Below are 19,128 nucleotides of genomic sequence, written 5' to 3'. Positions count from 1 at the left end.
GCCCAAGGGGTCTCTTCCAACCCTCTTTATTGTTTTTATTGTGATTGTTATGACTTATTATTATTAACATTGAGGCTGGGTGGCCAATAATAATAATAGTAAAGCAAAGCGAAGAGCCTGTTTGAGTCAAAAATCAGAAACTCCTCAAAGCACAGCAGACAAAAAAACCAGTACAAGAAAACCGCACTACAAACTAGAGATGACAGCTGGCACAACAAAACATTGCATGGAAGGTTCCTTGACAAAATTGAAGGAAAAGCTGATAAGGAGAAGACCTGGCTCTGGCTCTCAAATGGGACCCTGAAGAAGGAGACAGAAGGCCTGATCCTTGCAGCCCAGGAGCAAGCCATCAGAACAAATGCAATCAAGGCCAAGATCGAAAAATCAGCTGATGACCCAAAATGCAGACTGTGCAAGGAAACCGACGAAACCATTGATCATAGCTGCTGTAAGAAAATCGCACAGACAGACTACAAACAGAGGCACAACTATGTGGCCCAAATGATTCATTGGAACTTATGCCTCAAGTACCACCTCCCAGCAGTAAAGAACTGGTGGGATCACAAACCTGCAAAAGTATTGGAAAATGAGCACGCAAAGATACTGTGGGACTTCCGAATCCAGACTGACAAAGTTCTGGAACACAACACACCAGACCTCACAGTTGTGGAAAAAAAGGTTTGGATCATTGATGTCGCCATCCCAGGTGACAGTCGCATTGATGAAAAACAACAGGAAAAACTCAGCCGCTATCAGGACCTCAAGATTGAACGTCAAAGACTGGCAGAAACCAGTGCAGGTGGTCCCGGTGGTGATGGGCACATTGGGTACCGTGTCAAAAGATCTCAGCCGGCATTTGGAAACAATAGACATTGACAAAATTACAATCTGCCAACTGCAAAAGGCCACCCTACTGGGATCTGCATGCATCATCCGAAAATATATCACACAGTCCTAGACACTTGGGAAGTGTTCGGCTTGTGATTTTGTGATACGAAATCCAGCATATCTATCTTGTTTGCTCTGTCATACAATAAGCGCGTTCTCCTCCTGGGCCACTTCCTGCGGCCGCCCTGCAGGGGGCGCTGCGAACTACAGCGCCCGTCCCTTTGAAAAGGCAAGCGGGAAGGCAGGAGGGAGTCCTGGCGCTCTCTGCTCGGGCTCTGGGGGCGGCGGCTCCGGAAGATGCGATCCGGGGCGGGGAGTAAAAGCAGAAGCAGCCCCGCTTTCTCCTCGTGCCCCTTCGGCCCCTTTCGCTTTTCTTTTCACCCTTTCTGGATCCGCGGGTAAGTGGGGCGGCGATCCTCGGGGGGCTGGAAGGGAAGGCCTTACTGGAATCCCAACTTTGTAGGCGTCGTGGGTGTAAAAAAAAGTAACTTTTCCTCCAAGTTCTGCTCGAGAGTGAATTCCCAGAGGCAGCGGGAGAGGAGAAAGATTCAGCGCAATTCGGGAGAAAAGTGGCTTTTGCCCGAGAGCATCTACATTGGAGAATTACCTCAGTTTGCTACCACTACAACGGCTCAGTGCTGTGGAATCCTAGGAATCGCAGTTTGGTGATATGTTAGCACTCCTTAGCAGAGAAAGATAAACAGCTTGCAAGATGACAACCCCTAGCATTGAGCCCTTGCAGTTAATGGGTGTCAAACTGCGTTAATTCTGCAGTGTAGATACTCCCCCGGTTCCCTCGCCAAGACTTGAGGAATGGAAAGAACGCGCGTGTGTTTGTGTGTGTGTAAACTAAATGACACGCAGGCATCAAAGAAAGTTGGGTTGCTGTGAGTTTTCTGTGCGGTATGGCCATGTTCCAGAAGCATTCTCTCCTGACGTTTCCATTTTGCAATTAATTACCTTGATTAGCATTTAATGGCCTTGCATATTCAAAGCCTGGCTGGCATCTTCAAAGGATGTGGAAACTAAGCAAGTGGGGTTTATATATATGTGGAAAGTCCAGGCTGGGAGAAAGAACTCTTGTCTGTTTGAGGCAAGTGTGATTGTTGCAATTGATCATCTTGATTAGCATTTAATAGTCTTGCAAATTCAAAGCCTGGCTGGCATCTTCAAAGAATGTGGAAACTTAACAAGTGGGGTTTTTACTATATCTGTGGAAAGTCCAGGCTGGGAGAAAGAACTCTGTTTGAGGCAAGTGTGATTGTTGCAATTGATCACTTTGATTAGCATTTAATGGACTTGCAGATTCAAAGCCTGACTGCTTCCTGCCTTGGAGAATCCTTTGTTAGGAGGTGTTAACTGGCCCTGATTGTTTCATATCTGGAATTCCTCTGTTTTTTTTTTTTTTACTGTTGTTCTTTATTTACTGTCCTGATTTTAGATTTTTTTAAAAAATACTGGTAGCCAGATTGTGTTCATTTTCATGGTTGAAATTGCCCACATATTTGTGGATTTCAATGGCTTCTCGTCTGACATGGTGGTTGTTAGCGTGGTCCAGCATTTCTGTGTTCTCAAATAATATGCTGTGTCCAGGTTGGTTCACCATCAAGTGCTCTGCTATGGCTGACTTCTCCAGTTGAATTAGTTTGCAGTGTCCAACTAAGGATTCCCTCAGGCAGGAAGCAGCCAGGCTTTGAAGAACACGAAAGTGTGCCCCTATCGCTTTTCATTCCAACACTTTGCACCTTATTGCTATACCATTCCATTAGAAATTATAATGCATTGCACCTTGTTAACCTTATTCCTCGCCCTTAGTCTGAAGATTGAAGTACCAACTATAGCGCTCCAGGGCATTGAACATGTTTTAATTGTTTTTACATTGTTGTTATGGTATGCTTTTTTGATGTATTTATTGCTGTGTTTGAATTTGTTTTTACTGTTGTATTTTTATATTCTTTGGGCATGGTCCCTTTGTAAGCCGCCCGAGTCCCCTTGGGGAGATGGGGTGGAATATAAGAATAAATTATTATTATTATTATTATTATTATTATTATTATTATTATTATTATTATTGTATGACACAGCAAACAAGATAGATATGCTGGATTTCGTTTCACAAAATCACAAGTCGAACACTTCCCAAGTGTCTAGGACTGTATTAGGGTTTTTTATTATTTTTATATTATTTTATTATTATTATTTTATTTTATTATGACACAGCAAACAAGATAGACATGCTGGATTTTGCATCACAAAATCACAAGTCAAACACTTCCCAAGTGTCTAGGACTGTGTGATGTATTTTCGGATGATGCGTGCAGATCCCAGTAGGGTGGCCTTTTGCAGTTGGAAGATCGTAATTTTGTCAATGTCTATTGTTTCCAAATGCCGGCTGAGATCTTTTGACACGGTACCCAATGTGCCCATCACCACCGGGACCACCTGCACTGGTTTCTGCCAGAGTCTTTGTAGTTCAATCTTGAGGTCCTGATAGCAGCTGAGTTTTTCCTGTTGTTTTTCGTCAATGCGACTGTCCCCTGGGATGGCAACATCAATGATCCAAACCTTTTTCTTTTCCACAACTGTGATGTCTGGTGTGTTGTGTTCCAGAACTTTGTCAGTCTGGATTCGGAAGTCCCACAGTATCTTTGTGTGCTTCTTCTTCTTCTTCTTCTTCTTCTTATTATTATTATTATTTGAATCTGCAAAGCCATTAAATGCTAATCAAGGTGATCAATTACAACAGTGGTTCTCAACCTGGGGTCCCCAGATGTTTTTGGCTTACAACTCCCAGAAATCCCAGCCAGTTTACCAGCTGTTAGGATTTCTGGAAGTTGAAGACCAAAAACATCTGGAGACCCCAGGTTGAGAACCAACAAAATGATATTTGGAATTCCCAAATGTTGTGCATCCACTTTCCTAGTTTCCAACAGATTTCACAACTTCAGGATGCCTGCAATAGGTGTGGACAAAACATCAGGAGAGAATGCTTCTGGAACATGGCCATACTGCCTGGAAAACTCACAACAACCCAGTGATCCTGGCCATGAAAGACTTCGACAACACAAAGAAGGAGTTGCTATAGTGTCTCCCAGGGCGCATCTACACTGTAGAATTAATACAGTTTGACATGACTTTAACTGCCATGGCTCAGTACTATGGAATCCTGAGTGTTGTAGTTTGGTGAGCCATGTGGAAACTATTAACTATAAGTGCCAAAAGAATAGCACATTCAACCCCCCCCCCCCCCCTTCCTTTAGATCAAGTAAGATTTTGGTTAGAGACTAGGGTAATTTATCTCTATTATCAAGAAAACTGGATAACAGAGTAGAGAAAAAAATGCTAGTTAGAGGACAGGCAGGGAAAAGTGTGCAAACATTTGCTACAAAAAAGTAATGTCCAATCCCTGCCTATATTTTGGAGTGCAACTAAGGCTGGATCTACACTGCCATATAATCCAGTTTGTGAATCCTGATTATCTGATTTGAACTGAGTTACACGGTGGCGCAGCGTGTTAAAGCGCTGAGCTGCTGAACTTGCGGACCGAAAGGTTGCAGGTTCAAATCTGGAGAGCGGAGTGAGTGCTCGCTGTTAGCCCCAGCTTCTGCCAACCTAGCAGTTTGAAAACATGCAAATGTGATCAATAGGTACTGCTCTGGCGGGAAGGTAACAGTGCTCCATGCAGTCATGCCAGCCACATGACCTTGGAGGTGTCTCCGGACAATGCCGGCTCTTTGGCTTAGAAATGGAGATGAGCACCAACCCCCAGAGTTGGATACAACAGGACTTAATGTCAGGGGAAAACCTTTACCTTTACTTACACGAGTCTTCACTGCCATTATAATCTAGTTCAAAGCAAATTTTCACTGCATCCCTTTTCACCTTACTATCACTGATCTAATCTTGCATCTGTAAGCATACCTTTCTATTTTTTTCTTTTGGCCAACTTTCCAAAATTTCCTGATAGCCTGATAGAGGTAATAGTTATAGATGATTACAGTTATCCTGGGAATCCTATTCAGGAATATGTACAGTAGAGTCTCACTTATCCAACGTTCTGGATTATCCAATGCATTTTTATAGTCAATGTTTTCAATACATCGTGATATTTTGGTGCTAAATTCATAAATACAGTAATTACTACATAGCATTACTGCGTATTGAACTAGTTTTCTGTTAAATTTATTGTATAGCATGATGTTTTAGTGCTTAATTTGTAAAATCATAACCTAATTTGATGTTTAATAGGCTTTTCCTTAATCCCTCCTTATTATCCAACATATTCGCTTATCCAACGTTCTGCCAGCCCGTTTATGTTGGATAAGTGAGACTCTACTGTATTACCTTTCCGCAGTTTTCCTGGAGTAGATTCCCTGCTGAGCTCTTTTGTTATAGCAAAGTTGTTCATTGACACTGCAAATTTTAGTAAAGCTGACTGTGGTTTCCCTCAAATTGGATCTGGAATGCAAGATGTCAAGTGTTTTTTGAACCTTAAGTTATGATAAACTGTAAGCAGTCTTAAGTGGTTAGTGTTGGTTTGAATAAATTGGTTTACTGGGAGGGAGGTCATTGCTGAAATAAGGAAATGCATTTTCCTGAGGCTTGAACTCGGTTGGTGAACTGCCTGTTGTGAAATGCACCTAAAGCAGTGATTCTCAATCTGGGGTCCCCATTGCCTTAATTCATTTGGAAATAATTTTGTAATTTCCATTTTTTTCTCCTCCATCTCTCTGGTTGATAGCCAAAAAGTAAAACCTCTAAACAGGTCTCTTTTACTTTATTTTTATCTCACCATTTTCCTGAATATGGACTTTTAAAATATTTTGCCTGTAAAGTAACTTTTGTAGAACTTGTTTATCCTCTGCCTTTTTCATTTCATTATCATAGTACAGTAGAGTCTTATTTATCCAACATAAACGAGCCAGCAGAACGTTGGATAAGTGAAAATGTTGGATAACCGGGGATTAAGGAAAAGTATATTAAATGTCAAATTATGTTATGATTTTACAACTTAAGCACCAAAATATCATGTTTTACAACAAGTCTGCCATTTGTTTGGGAACGTGGCTGCACTTGTGTTGTTGTTGGGCATGTTAGCTCGCTGCGCGTTGCTGCCTAGAGAAACAGCAGGCGGAAGGCAGATTGCATTGGATAATACAGAACGTTGGATAAGCGAAGGTTGGATAAGTCACACTCTACTGTATATATTTTCAAATCAAGCAGCACTCCTGTATTGCAGTCCTGATGTTTCAAGCTTCTTCTAAAGGAGGAGGCACTCCCTTGTCTCAGGAATTTGTGACACATTCATGTTAGGCAATTCCTGGGAATGAATTGTGTCAACCAGAAACTCGGAATGAATTGTGTCAGCCAGAGCCTAAGAAGCAGAGACTTATATGGAAGGCTTCCATTGCTGAATCCTGTTGTAGCATCATCATCATTTGGGCCACATAGTTGTGCCTCTGTTTGTAGTCTGTCTGTGCAATTTTCTTACACCATTGATCATATCCTCAGATGCTGTAAGGAAATCACACAGACAGACTACAAACAGAGGCACAACTATGTGGCCCAAATGATTCATTGGAACTTATGCCTCAAGTACCACCTGCCAGCAGCAAAGAACTGGTGGGATCACAAACCTGCAAAAGTATTGGAAAATGAGCACACAAAGGTACTGTGGGACTTCCGAATCCAGACTGACAAAGTTCTGGAACACAACACACCAGACATCACAGTTGTGGAAAAGAAAAAAGTTTGGATCATTGATGTCGCCATCCCAGGTGACAGTCTCATTGACGAAAAACAACAGGAAAAACTCAGCCGCTATCAGGACCTCAAGATTGAACTTCAAAGACACTGGCAGAAACCAGTGCAGGTGGTCCCGGTGGTGATGGGCACACTGGGTGCCGTGCCAAAAGATCTCAGCCGGCATTTGGAAACAATAGCGATTGACAAAATTACGATCTGCCAACTGCAAAAGGCCACCCTACTGGGATCTGCACGCATCATCCGAAAATACATCACACAGTCCTAAACACTTGTGAAGTGTTCGACTTGTGATTTTGTGATATGAAATCCAGCATTTTCGGATGATGCATGCAGATCCCAGTAGGGTGGCCTTTTGCAGTTGGCAGATCGTAATTTTGTCAATGTCTGTTGTTTCCAAATGCCGGCTGAGATCTTTTGGCAATTTGTTGTTTTGTTGTTATTAACCTGAGAACATGTTTCTAGGAATTTCTCGGTCTTCAGCATGATTCTGTGGTTAACTTCCACTTTCATTCTGTATGTGTGCTGAGTACACACCTAACACACTGGAAGCTGAACATAGAATCACATTGGAGCACCTAAAGATTTCTAGAGAGAACATCTCTTTAGGAATCTCTTGGTCCTCCAGCGTGATTATATATTCAGCATCTCTATAGTCAACTTCCTCCAGTCATGCTGGAGGATCTAGACATTTCTGGAGAGAACTTATTTCTAGGAATCTCCAAGTCCTCCAGCATGACTGGAGCAAGCTACATTGTAGATATGCTATTTGCTTTTATGTTAAGCCGCTTTGAGTCTCCTTAGTGAGAGATAAAGCGGGATATAAACAAATATAATAATGATGATGATGACTGGTTTTTAATATAGATTTTCAAATGCTAGCCTGCTTCAGTTCTATAAAAAGACATTGTATACAGGTGGAGCTGATGTTCTTCTAGGTCAGTTTCACCCAGTAACAGGAACAGTAAACTTGTCTGAGTGCAAGTGGTGATTTTATTACTGAATTGCTCTGATGTCCAAACAGAAGTTATAACACATTTTTATTGAAATAGACCTTGTGTTCACAGCTCTGTGGTATCCTGATATTGACTTGGAAATAAAACTGTTTTGTCAGTAATGCTGCTTATTGACTGCTAAATGGAGGCAAATTCTCATCTATTGATAGTTGTGGGCTTTTAGAAAATGTAGTTGGATTACCGTAAATTCTGAACAATATCAGCCTGTATGCAGTGTGTATGAATTATGAATTATTCTTTTCTCACCCAGGAGTCAGTTCCAAAACTGAGGAATTCTACCCAGATCATTTAGATTTATATGTCACATGCTTTCAATTTTTCTTACAATAAACAAGGAATTGATACAGGAGAATAATATTCCAACTTTTTTCTTGAGGTTTAGATATCGACACCATACCTCTATACCTGTGGATATACCTTTGAGAATTAGATATAAGTGTATAAGGAGCCCCTAGTGGCGCAACAGGTTAAACCCTTCTGCTGGCTGAACTGCTGGCCAAAAGGTTGGTGGTTCGAATCTGGGGAGGGGTGAGCTCCCATCTGTCAGCTCTAGCTTCCCATGCAGGGACATGAGAGAAGCTTCCCATAGGATGGTAAAAACATCAAAACATCTGGCTGTCCCCTGGGCAACATCCTTGCAGATGGCCAATTATCTTACATCTCAAGTCACTCCTGACACGAAAAAAAATCTTATTGAAACCTGCGGCTTAAGATAGCTGCTTCTCTCTTGCTAATTGCAGTGTGAATACCAAACCTTAATTGTTGTTTGCTGTCAAGTTGAATTTAACTTATGATGACTATGAATGAGAGATCTCCAAGAGCCCTGGTCACCAACTGCAATGCTTAGGTCATGGGAAACTTGGAGCTGTGGTTCCTTGACTGAATCAATCCACTTGTGGTTTGGTCTCCTTCTTTCCCTACTGCTTTCCACAGTGGCATTACTAGTGTTGCTGTCACTCAGTGGTGTCACCCTGATGGACCTTCTGTACCAAACCATACCACAGTGTTGTAGCTAAAATATCAGGAGACAAAATCAGCGACAATTAAAAAACCACTGCAACAAAAAGAACAGTGTGTGGTTGTAGCATATGCATACAAAACCACATGATTATAATTGGGTAGTAATATCCTCTCTGTTCAGAGCAGATGTGCATTAGAAGGTTAAAAAATATATTAGCATAGGTAGTGATACAGTACATGTAAGATGGGCTTACAATAATGTTTTTGTAGTTATATCTAACTAAGGATAGTTGTATAAAATATTTCGTTCCTGCTGAAACACTGCACAAATATTTTATAGACAATATAGGGTTGCTAGGAGCCCCGGTGGCGAAGTGTGTTAAAGCACTGAGCTGCTGAACTTGCAGACCGAAAGGTCCCAGGTTCAAACCCTGGGAACGGCGTGAGCGGCTGCTGTTAGCTCCAGCTTCTGCCAACCTAGCAGTTCGAAAACATGCCAATGTGAGTAGATCAATAGGTACTGCTCTGGCAGGAAGGTAATGGGGCTCCATGCAGTCATGCCAGCCACATGACCTTGGAGGTGTCTACGGACAACGCTGGCTCTTCAGCTTAGAAATGGAGATGAGCACCAACCCCCAGAGTCAGACATGACTGGACTTAACGTCAAGGGAAACCTTTACCTTTACCTTTAGGGTTGCTGTGAGTTTTCCAGACTGTATGGCCATGCTGCCGAAGCATTCTCTCTGGACGTTTTACCCACATCTATAGCAAGCATCCTCCGAGGTTGTGAAGTTTGTTGGAAAGTGTGGTTTATACATCTGTGGAATGTCCAGGGTATGAGAAAGAACTCTTGTCTGTTAGAGGCAAGTGTGAATGTTGCAATTGGCCACCTTAATTAGCATTGAATAGCCTTGCAGCTTCAAAGCCTGACTGCTTCCTGCCTGGGGGAATCCTTTTTGGAAGGTGTTAGCTGGCCCTGATTGTTTCCTGCCTGGAATTCCCCTGTTTTTGAGTATTGTTCTTTATTTACTGCCCTGATTTTAGCATTTTTTAAATATTGGTAGCCAGATTTTGTTGATTTTCATGGTTTCCTCCTTTCTGTTGGAATTGTCCACATGCTAGTGGATTGCAGTGGCTTCTCTGTGTAGTCTAACATGGTGGTTGTTAGTGTGGTCCAGCATTTCTGAAATAATATTTTGTGTCCAGGTTGGTTCATCATGTGCTCTGCTATGGCTGACGTCTCTGGTTGAATCAGTCTGCAGTGCTTCCATGTTCCTTGATTCGTGTTTGAGCAATACTGCGTCTGGTGGTCCCTATGTAGACTTGTCCACAGCTGCATGGTATACGGTAGACTCCTGTAGTGGTGAGAGGATCCCTCTTGTCCTTTGCTGAAAGTAGCATTTGTTGGATTTTCTTAGTGGAGCTGTAGATAGTTTGTAGGTTGTGTTTCTTCATCAGCTTCCCTATGAGGTCAGTGGTTCCCTTGGTGTATGGCAAGATCACTTTTCCTCTGGTGGATCTTTGTTTTTACTTTCGTGACTTGTTTTTGGTCTTGCAGCTCTTCTGATATCTGTGGTGGAGCATCCATTGGCCTGTAGAGCCCAGTTTAGGTGGTTCAGTTCATCTTGGAGGAGGTGGGGTCCGCAGATTCATTTATTTTATTCCTGCTGAAACACTGTGCAAATATTCTATAAGCATTCATTTTGGTGTCCCCCCCCCCCCCCCCGAATAGTGTAACTTAATGCAGTTTACGCCGTCTTAGAGACACCACTGTATTTCCACCAAGCGTTGTCTTTTCTGATTAATCATGTCTCATGGTGTTTCCAAAGCCCTTAAACTTAAGAGATCTAATGTATTAGTTACTGAGTTTGACAAGAGCTGGGGAAGTCCATCTTCCAATTTTCCCCCAAGACTTGAGCCAGTCACTCTCTTTCAATCTACCGCTGCATCACAGGCTCCTTATGAGGATTGGGGAAAGAAAAGACAGTGAGTGAATGCTCCTTGGAAGAAATGTGAGTGGAAATGTAATAAGTAAATCAAATGCCTGTCGATTACTCCTAGTCCATGGCTAGATGAAGAAAAGCCACAGGGGCTGATTTTTACTTTCTCTAACCTTTATGAAGAAAGAATGGATTGCATATTAAATATAATTTATATTGTGTGTGTTTTTTTTCTTTAGGCTTCAGTCATGAGGACGGGGAATGTTTTTTTTTTCTTTCTAAAAAAGAGAACTGAGATTTTGCCCAGTTATTTGAAACCCTTCGAAGTGTGTGTTTTACTTAAGGCAGTGCTTTGTTAATTCCCAAATCTTTAAAAGAGTCTTACATCTGTCAATGTGTTTATTTCTGCACATTTGTGCATTATTGACTTCCTGCACGGTCTCAATTAAGAAGGTTTATAATGAGCTTTACTACAGCTTCATTATTACCAAACAAACTTGAGCTATTTTTAAACCTTCCTCTTTTCTCTTTTTCCTTGGCTTAGAAAGTGGACGGCCAACAGTAACAGGGAAGACTGTGAGTGATTGAGACTAAACTAATGTCAACAACTGGTTTAGGTTGGGACCGATAGTTTCTCTGTTGGGAATCAAGGGAACATTTTTAAAAACCTAGAATTTTGAAATATAATACACCTTGAGTATCCCTTATCCAAACTGTTTGGGACTAAAAGTGTTTTGCATTTTGTTTTGTTTTTTCAAATTTTGGAATATTTAAGCTGTACCTATTGATCTACTCACATTTGTGTGTTTTCGAACTGCTAGGTTGGCAGAAGCTGAGGCTAACAGCAGGAGCTCACCCCGCCCCCCGGATTTGAAAGGTCGGTGGTTTGAATCCGGGGAACGGGGTGAGCTCCTGCTCTTAGTCCCAGCTCCTGCCAACCTAGCAGTTCGAAAACATGCAAAATGTGAGTAGATCAATAGGTACTGCTTTGGTGGGAAGGTAACGGCGCTCCATGCAGTCATGCCGGCCACATGACTTGGAGGTGTCTACAAACAACGCCAGCTCTTTGGCTTAGAAATAGAGATGAGCACCAACCCTCAGAGTCAGACATGACTAGACTTAATGTCAGGGGAAAACTTTACCTATATTTGTGTAGGCACAGATGATATCTAATGTCTAAACCAAAAATTCATTTATAATTCATATACAATAGAGTCTAGCTTATCCAACATAAATGGGTCGGCAGAACGTTGGATAAGCGAAAATGTTGGATAATATGGAGGGATTTAGAAAAAACCTATTAAACGTCAAATTATGCTATGATTTTACAAATTAATCACCAAAACATCATGTTTTACAACAAGCCTGCCACTTGTTTGGTAGCGTGGCTGCACTTGTGTTGTTGTTGGGCGTGTTGGCCCGCTGCGCATTGCTGCCTAGAGAAACAGTTGTCGATCCGGGCAGGAAGCAGACTGTGTTGGATCATAGAGAACGTTGGATGAGCGAAGGTTGGATAAGTGGGACTCTACTGTATATTTTATACACCTGGCTTGAAGGTAATGTAAGGCAATATTTTTAATAATTTTGTGCATGAAACAAAGTCCGTTTACACCGAACTACCAGAGAGCAAAGGCATCACTATCTTAGCCACTCATAAAGACAATTTTAGATTTTAGAGTATTTTGGAATTCCGTACAAAGGATGCCCAACCTGTAACTGGTTTCCATGTCATCTCGTTTTTCTTTTCTAGCTTTTTATTATTGCAGTGTTACAATGTCACAATGTTTTAGAAGACTCTAAAAGCTATTATGGTAGCACTGTGTTTGCAATACTGTATAATGAGTTTCTTCCAGTGAATGAGTCAGCAACAGCTAGATACTCAAGCTGCATGGTTACATCTGGGTAAGCATCATGAGAGTAACGTAAGTCTGATTAACATCAGACGAATTATGAAACTGTTTCTGAAATCGGCTGAGGTACATTTTAAAACAACACTGTGACATTGTTCTTATTTTTAGAGTTTGTGAGAATGTGCAGATCCTTATGTAAACAAAACAATACTACACACACATGTGAGAGATGAGCAGGTTTAGAGGAACTCCAAGATTCGCTCGAGTAGATTTGAAAAGTTTAGGAAAACTAGAGGCAGAGGAATTAACCTCAATTGTAACAAAGGGTCTCTTCTTTTTCATAGGAAGCATGATCAAGTAGAGTGAGTCCACGGACTGAGTGAACTCTCTTAATCGTCTGGTGCACACTTGCAATATTCCGTGCTCATAGTCTTCACTAGTATCTCCTGAATATCTGATAGCTAGAGGATCCTTTTTGTGATGCTTTCCATTAGATGTGTGCACCCTCTCTTTTCTCTGGGTAAAAGGTAAAGGTTTCCCCTAACGTTAAGTCCAGTCGTGTTCGACTCTGGGTTGGTGCTCATCTCCATTTCTAAGCCGAAGAGCTGGCGTTGTCCATAGACACCTCCAAGGTCATGTGGCCGGCATGACTACATAGAGCGCCGTTACCTTCCCTATTGATCTACTCACATTTGCATGTTTTCGAACTGCTAGGTTGGCAGGATCTGGGGCTAACAGCTCATTCCGCTTCCCGGATTCGAACCTGCAACCTTTTAGTCTACAAGTTCAGCAGCTCAGCGCTTTAACACATTGTACTACCGGGGGCTCCATGTATGTTATTACAAATGGATAATTAAAAAAACAGAAATGAATCAAGCAGCCAAAGGCAAATGTGTAACCAGTGTCCTCACACTGGGTAACAAACCCTCTTTCAAACTGTCTCGAGCTCTGGAAGGGAATAATAATAATAATAATAATAATAATAATAATAATAATAATAATAATAATGTTTATATCATGCCACCATCTTCCGAAAGGACTCGGGGCAGCTTACAAAGCACATAATAGTGCAACAAGGTATACAAAATATAGTAAAATACATAAACATTTATAAAACAATGTCAATTGTTTTAACAATGTCAATTAACATAAAACAATACTGTATACATAAAATGAGGCATCCAAAAAACCTACTAATTTAAATAAAATGCTCAGTAAAACGCAGCACTATCTATGGGTTAAAATGGGCATCTTACTTTCAGTCACACTGAAGTGCCGGAGTCAAATTTGCTTGGTCTGATGTTTCAGTCATGTTCGAAGGCCTGCTTGAAGAGCAGCTTGAAGTTTCTCCGAAAACACTGGAGTGTGAGGGCTAGCCTAATTTCTTTAGGGAGGTCATTCCAAGCCGAGGCGCCACCACTGAGAAGGCCCTTGTGATGTCTCAGGCACCTTTGGCCCCTGATCCCACAGCCATTGCGGATCAAACTGAAGAGAATTTGGAGTTTTTCCCACCTCAGCAAGATTCAAGCCCTTTCCAGATGTCTCCTGTTGACATTGCCGAGCCAGAGCCAATTAGGAATGCCCTTGAAATGTTGCCGGCTCTTCCCGGATCTCCGGAGAGTTTAGAATTTGATAGAAGGGCTACTTTCCAAACAGATCGCTCTCAAAGACAAAGTTTAAGGAGAAGTGTGAGATTAGCAGAGCGAGGAGATTGTGGCTAAGCCAGTTTTCTTGGGAAGAACTGGGGAGACAGGCATCTGGCACCTCGTTGTTAGCAGCTCGTTTCTCTTGGGAAGATTTGGGGAGTCACGCACCTGCTTTGGGGGAGCTCTTGGACTTCAATAAAAGTTCTGCGCAGAGAATCTCTGTTGCGGTGTCAACTGAACTTCTGGTTGAAGAATACATCATCTCTTGATCCTGAGCTTCCAAGCAGCCTGCTGGCGCGCTTACTCTCGAGTAGACTGGGCATTGTGTCTCGTCCCTTGCCAAGTTTGGACTGTGTTTCAGATCCATCACAAACAGCCTTAGCCTTGCCTTGAAACCTTGTTTTGGACTATTACTTCAAGTACTTTCCTGAGGAACTTTGCTCCTTTCCCCACTCAAACTTCCAATAAGTTTGAGTGTGTTTCGGTTATTGGAATTTGGACTTTGGGCTCTAATATTGGACATAAAACTTTCATTCTTTGGACTAATTCTGATCTTTTCTAAAAGGTCAACTGCTTGACTATCTATTCTGCTTATTTTTGTTTGAAACTTTTATTGCTTTAATAAAGATGTGTTGGTTCCCAGTGTTCGCGCTGCCTAAGGGTATTACAGCCCTGTCAGTTGTTCCCACCAACCACACTTGAAACAGTGGGGCTGAGAGGAGGGCCTCCCCAGCAGATCTTAGAGCTCACCTTAGTTCATGGAGGAGGTGTGGTCACGAAGATAGATTGGGCCTAAACTGTATAGGGAAAGCCCTAGCTCCAACCAAAGTGTGTATTATGGAATATTTTCTTCATATGTATCTTCATGTTGCCTGCCGACTTATGGTGACTCTTGTATTTAGCCCTTTGCCTTTGTTTACCAGAATCTCTTTTCCCATAAAGAGTATTAATAGCAATGGAAAATGAAGATTGGTTTTGTCAGTGTTTAGAGGAACCATCCTTGAATGATTGTTTTAATAAGTAGCAGGCTTATTACTCTCCCTTTCATTTCTTCACTGCATATAATGTGGCTCTGGCAGTTCCTAGTAGATATATCATTTCTTATCGTCAGGTTATTACACAAAGGACAATGCCCAGTATTTGAGCAACTTTCAGTTTACAAAATAATGGTCTGATCTAGAGTTTTTCATTAACAAAAGGCAGCCAAAGTACCTTTACTGTGTTATCTACAAGAATACATTTGAAATGGTGTCTTAACAGTCACAAAGAAATGCTTGCCACTGAGTATCTGCAGCCTTGAGGTTCCAAACTGTACTGCCAATGGATATAGCCTTCTCCACCCTGGTTGTGGATGATAGGAGTAGTCAGTCAACACTTTGGGAGGATGCCAATTTAAAGAAGCATGGTTTAATGGATGTTGCATATTATTTCTTTCACAGGTTGCTCAAAACCAACACCAGGTGTGATCATTCTGCTACACTTTGCAGATCCCCAAAAATGAATTTGGAAGACATAGCTTCTTACAGTTATTGCAATGGAAAATCAACGTGGTGGTGAGACAACGATACAGCAAACGGCTACAGCAGCCTGTCGGTCATCCTTTGTTAGCCTGCTGAAAGTACACAGAGAACTATTAGTTAGCAAAGTTCGTAATACCCAGTGTTTGATAGACAACTTACTCAAGAACGAGTATTTCTCAACCGAAGATGCAGAGATTGCTGCACAGTATCCAACCCAAGCTGATAAGGTATTTGTGTCTCTTTTTGACTTCAGGCCTGCCCTCAAAAGTGTGTTGGATGACTTAATGAGATTGGGTGTAGTGGTTTAAGGGTTGAACTATGGAACGAGAAATGTTTTGTTCCAATCTTGCTTCAGCAATGAATTCATGTGGTGACCTTAGGCAAATCACTGTCCTCTCTCTGATCGCTCTCATATTTCTCAGTTTATCATTTTAACTGCCGTTTCTGCATTTTCCAGAATGTTGTGGTTGAGGCACAAAGCAAAGACAATGTGTTAGTTGAGTATTAGAAAAACAAAAATTGTGGCTGCAGGAAATGTAATTTTTTTCAAAATGGATGGTAGAGATATTGAAACTATGAAAGATTTTCTAATTCTTGCCTCAAACATTAACCAACATTGTATAAAGAATCTGAAAATTGCTAAGACATGGAAGGGCAGTGGTGAAGGAAGTAGATAAGATTCCTGCCTTATAATGATATATCTTTGAATGCAAAAGTCAGGATTATCCATTCCATATTATTTTTGATTTCTTTGTATGAACATGTAAGGTATAAACAGTGAAGAAATATGATAATAAAAATCAACTCCTTTGAAATGTCATTTTGGATATTATTCTCCAAAATCAGATATTATTGACATCCAGAAAGTCATATACAGTGCATGAGCCTAAAAGGAAAATCAGTACAAATACTCACTAGAAACCAAAATATCTAAACAGGCTTTTGTATTAAGTCAAAGCTGACTTGATAGCATATAACAACAACAACAGCAACAACATGTTGTGTAAACATATGGATATCTATTCACACAACAAATGGGGAAGCTGAATTTCAGTAGATAACTGGATCTTAGAGTCCTCCTCTTAGCCTTGAGGGTTATTCTTTCACAAACTGAAATGTGTCCTTCTTATGCTGTTTCTCCAGTATTGTTAGTTTTGAGCTAAGCTTTAACTGATCATCTTGATAAACCAGTTAGGCAGCATTTGGAGATGCAATCCTCCATGGTTTTCAGCCAAAAAATTGGTGGACCGAGGAATACTTTAGGACACAGATTCTTCAGGCATTGAATGACTTCTATTGTTTTATGGAAATGCATTCATATTTTTCAGCTGTTGCTTAAAAAGCTTCAAAATAAATAGTGGCTTGTTGACCACTTTTAACAGTGTTTTTATTGATACCATGGAAGGCAGGGCAGCTTAATGTAACTGTATTCATTTTTCCATTTCTTCTTCGTCGTCGTCTCATTCGTTCAGTCGTTTTCGACTCTTTGTGACCTCATGGACCAGTTCACGCCAGAGCTCCCTGTCAACCGTTACCGCCCCCTGTTCCTTCAAGGTCGAGCAAGTTACTTCAAGGATACCGTCTATCCATCTCGTCTTTGGTCGGCCTCTCTTCCTTTTTCCTTCCATTTTCCCCAGCATCATGATCTTCTTCAAGCTTTCCTGTCTTCTCATGATGTGGCCGAAATACTTCAACTTTAGGTACACTCATATTCCACCTTTCCTTCACTGAGTACAATGCAATATACATGGCTTTCACCTTTACATTTTATTGGTCCTCAAAACATTGAATGTAGTATGTCAGGCTAGTAGGATCAAGGTCACATATTAAATTTCAAGGTTCATTGTGTACTTCGATCTCCCATGTCTTACTCCAGTATCACACTGGTGGTCACAGTAGCCATCTTACTGGATATAATTGTCTTGAACCATACTTGTATGGTAGAATTACTTTACAAATTACTTTTTGGAGAGAGAGAAAGAAGTCATGAGAACTATTTGTAGCCTCATACTTGGCAACTTTCGCATTGCTGCTATCTGTGATTGTGTGGACATCTTAAGGCAGGCATGGGCAAACTAAGATCGGGGGGGGAGAGAGAGATGTGGGCCCCTGGGTGCTTACCTCAGGCCCTTCTTTTTTCCCTGTCCTCTCGGCATAAGTACACGGTATCCCACTGCATCCTTATGCAGAAAAGACAGGGGAGAAAGACACGCAGCAGCTGAGAGCCCTCTGGAGCGCTCTTGACCATTGCCTGTCTCTCCCTCCTCCTAGCATAATGCTGAGTGAACAGCCAAAGATCAGGGAAGGAGGATTGGGGAGGAGGATGGGGCAGTTGCCGTATGTCTCGTTTTCCTTCTGGCATAAGGATGGCCCTGCCCCACCCCTTCCCAGCCCCATTCTTTCACAGGCCCTGTTCCTCCAGAGCCCATCCCACCCAGTGCATGCCCTTCCTCCTGGCCCAGCCCTCTCAGGCAGGCCCACAATGTGGCCCCAAGGCAAAAAAGTTTGCCCATGCCTGTCTTAAGGCATCAAGGTCTTCCCATGTTGCCTTCATCTACAGGGGATTCCCCCTGCACAGTTACGATTCCATAAAACATGGGGACTTCTATGCGCAGTGGTGTTACACCCCAAGGCTGCGAGGGCACCCTGAAAACCACACTGGAGCCAGTATCACAAGCGAAACAGTTTATTGAGGAATAGATATATATAAGCAAGCAAGTAGCGTAAAAGTCAATATAAAGAATAGTCCAAAGTATAAAGTCCTTAACTGTTCAAAACAAGTCCAGTAAAGTCTCTCAATTGTAATCCGCAAATGGAACTCGTTTGTTCCAACAAGAAGTCAGAGTTAGTCCATAAATGCTGTCCAAATAGGGTTAGCCAGAAGTTGCAAGGAACAGGAACAAGACGCTGCAACTCCACAAACTGTGATCCACATGGGAAACAGCCGCTGAAGAATCGTGGAATCAAGGTTAGCAAGGCAAGGTTTACTCGAGAGTCACAAGGCACAAACAAGACTTGGAGATCCGGGAACAAGGCAGGGAGCAAGATACTGGAACATGGAGTCCTCTCCAAGGATGGCAAAGTTGACACCGCAAACAGAGCAGGGAGAGAGGCACCTTTAAGGAGTTCTCAAGGCTACAAATCAATGAGAGTTGGAATGCGCAGAACTTCACATGGGAAAGTTAGTCATTAATACGCCTGAGGGCCAACCTTCGACTCCATCTCACCCCCTCCCTTTGACTCCTTTCCTTTGCAAAAGATTCCCTCCGATTAAAAGCAGTGTCCTCCCCTGCGTTAACAACATCTGGTAAAACCAAACTTGACTGAGGGTCGGAATGCTCACCAATTAGTGGATTCTCTGGCTCCACAACTTCAGGCACCTGCAAAGGCATTGAGCTTTGATCCAAGTCCTGGATGGGTCCAAAATCCGAGTCAGACTCTGAATCAAACTCTAACTCCTGCTGAAGAACCGGCCGTGACGACTGAGTTACAACAGTGGTGTGCACAAGAAGATTTCATTTCAGCTATTGATGCCGCAGATGTCC

The 19,128-nt window shown here is 41.9% G+C and overlaps 1 protein-coding gene across 3 annotated transcripts in view; it reads left to right on the top strand.

Moving 5' to 3' along the window:
- Positions 1 to 1,119: 1,119 nt before the first annotated feature.
- nod1 (nucleotide binding oligomerization domain containing 1) overlaps positions 1,120 to 19,128 on the top strand; it is a 65,422-nt gene continuing 47,413 nt past the window's right edge. For all 3 annotated transcript variants that reach the window (XR_009999909.1, XM_003222200.4, XM_016994395.2), the window contains exons 1-2: positions 1,120 to 1,286; positions 15,503 to 15,810. Coding sequence is in view for 2 of the 3 variants with exons in the window: in XM_003222200.4 (XP_003222248.2) it covers positions 15,598 to 15,810 (213 nt within the window). In the remaining variant the exon portion in view is untranslated. The remainder of the gene's footprint in view (positions 1,287 to 15,502; positions 15,811 to 19,128) is intronic.

Source organism: Anolis carolinensis, chromosome 6 (genome assembly GCF_035594765.1).
Source record: "Anolis carolinensis isolate JA03-04 chromosome 6, rAnoCar3.1.pri, whole genome shotgun sequence".
Lineage (NCBI taxonomy): Eukaryota > Metazoa > Chordata > Lepidosauria > Squamata > Dactyloidae > Anolis > Anolis carolinensis.
Note: the sequence above shows the minus strand (reverse complement) of the source record. Positions and strands in the feature narration are given on the sequence as shown.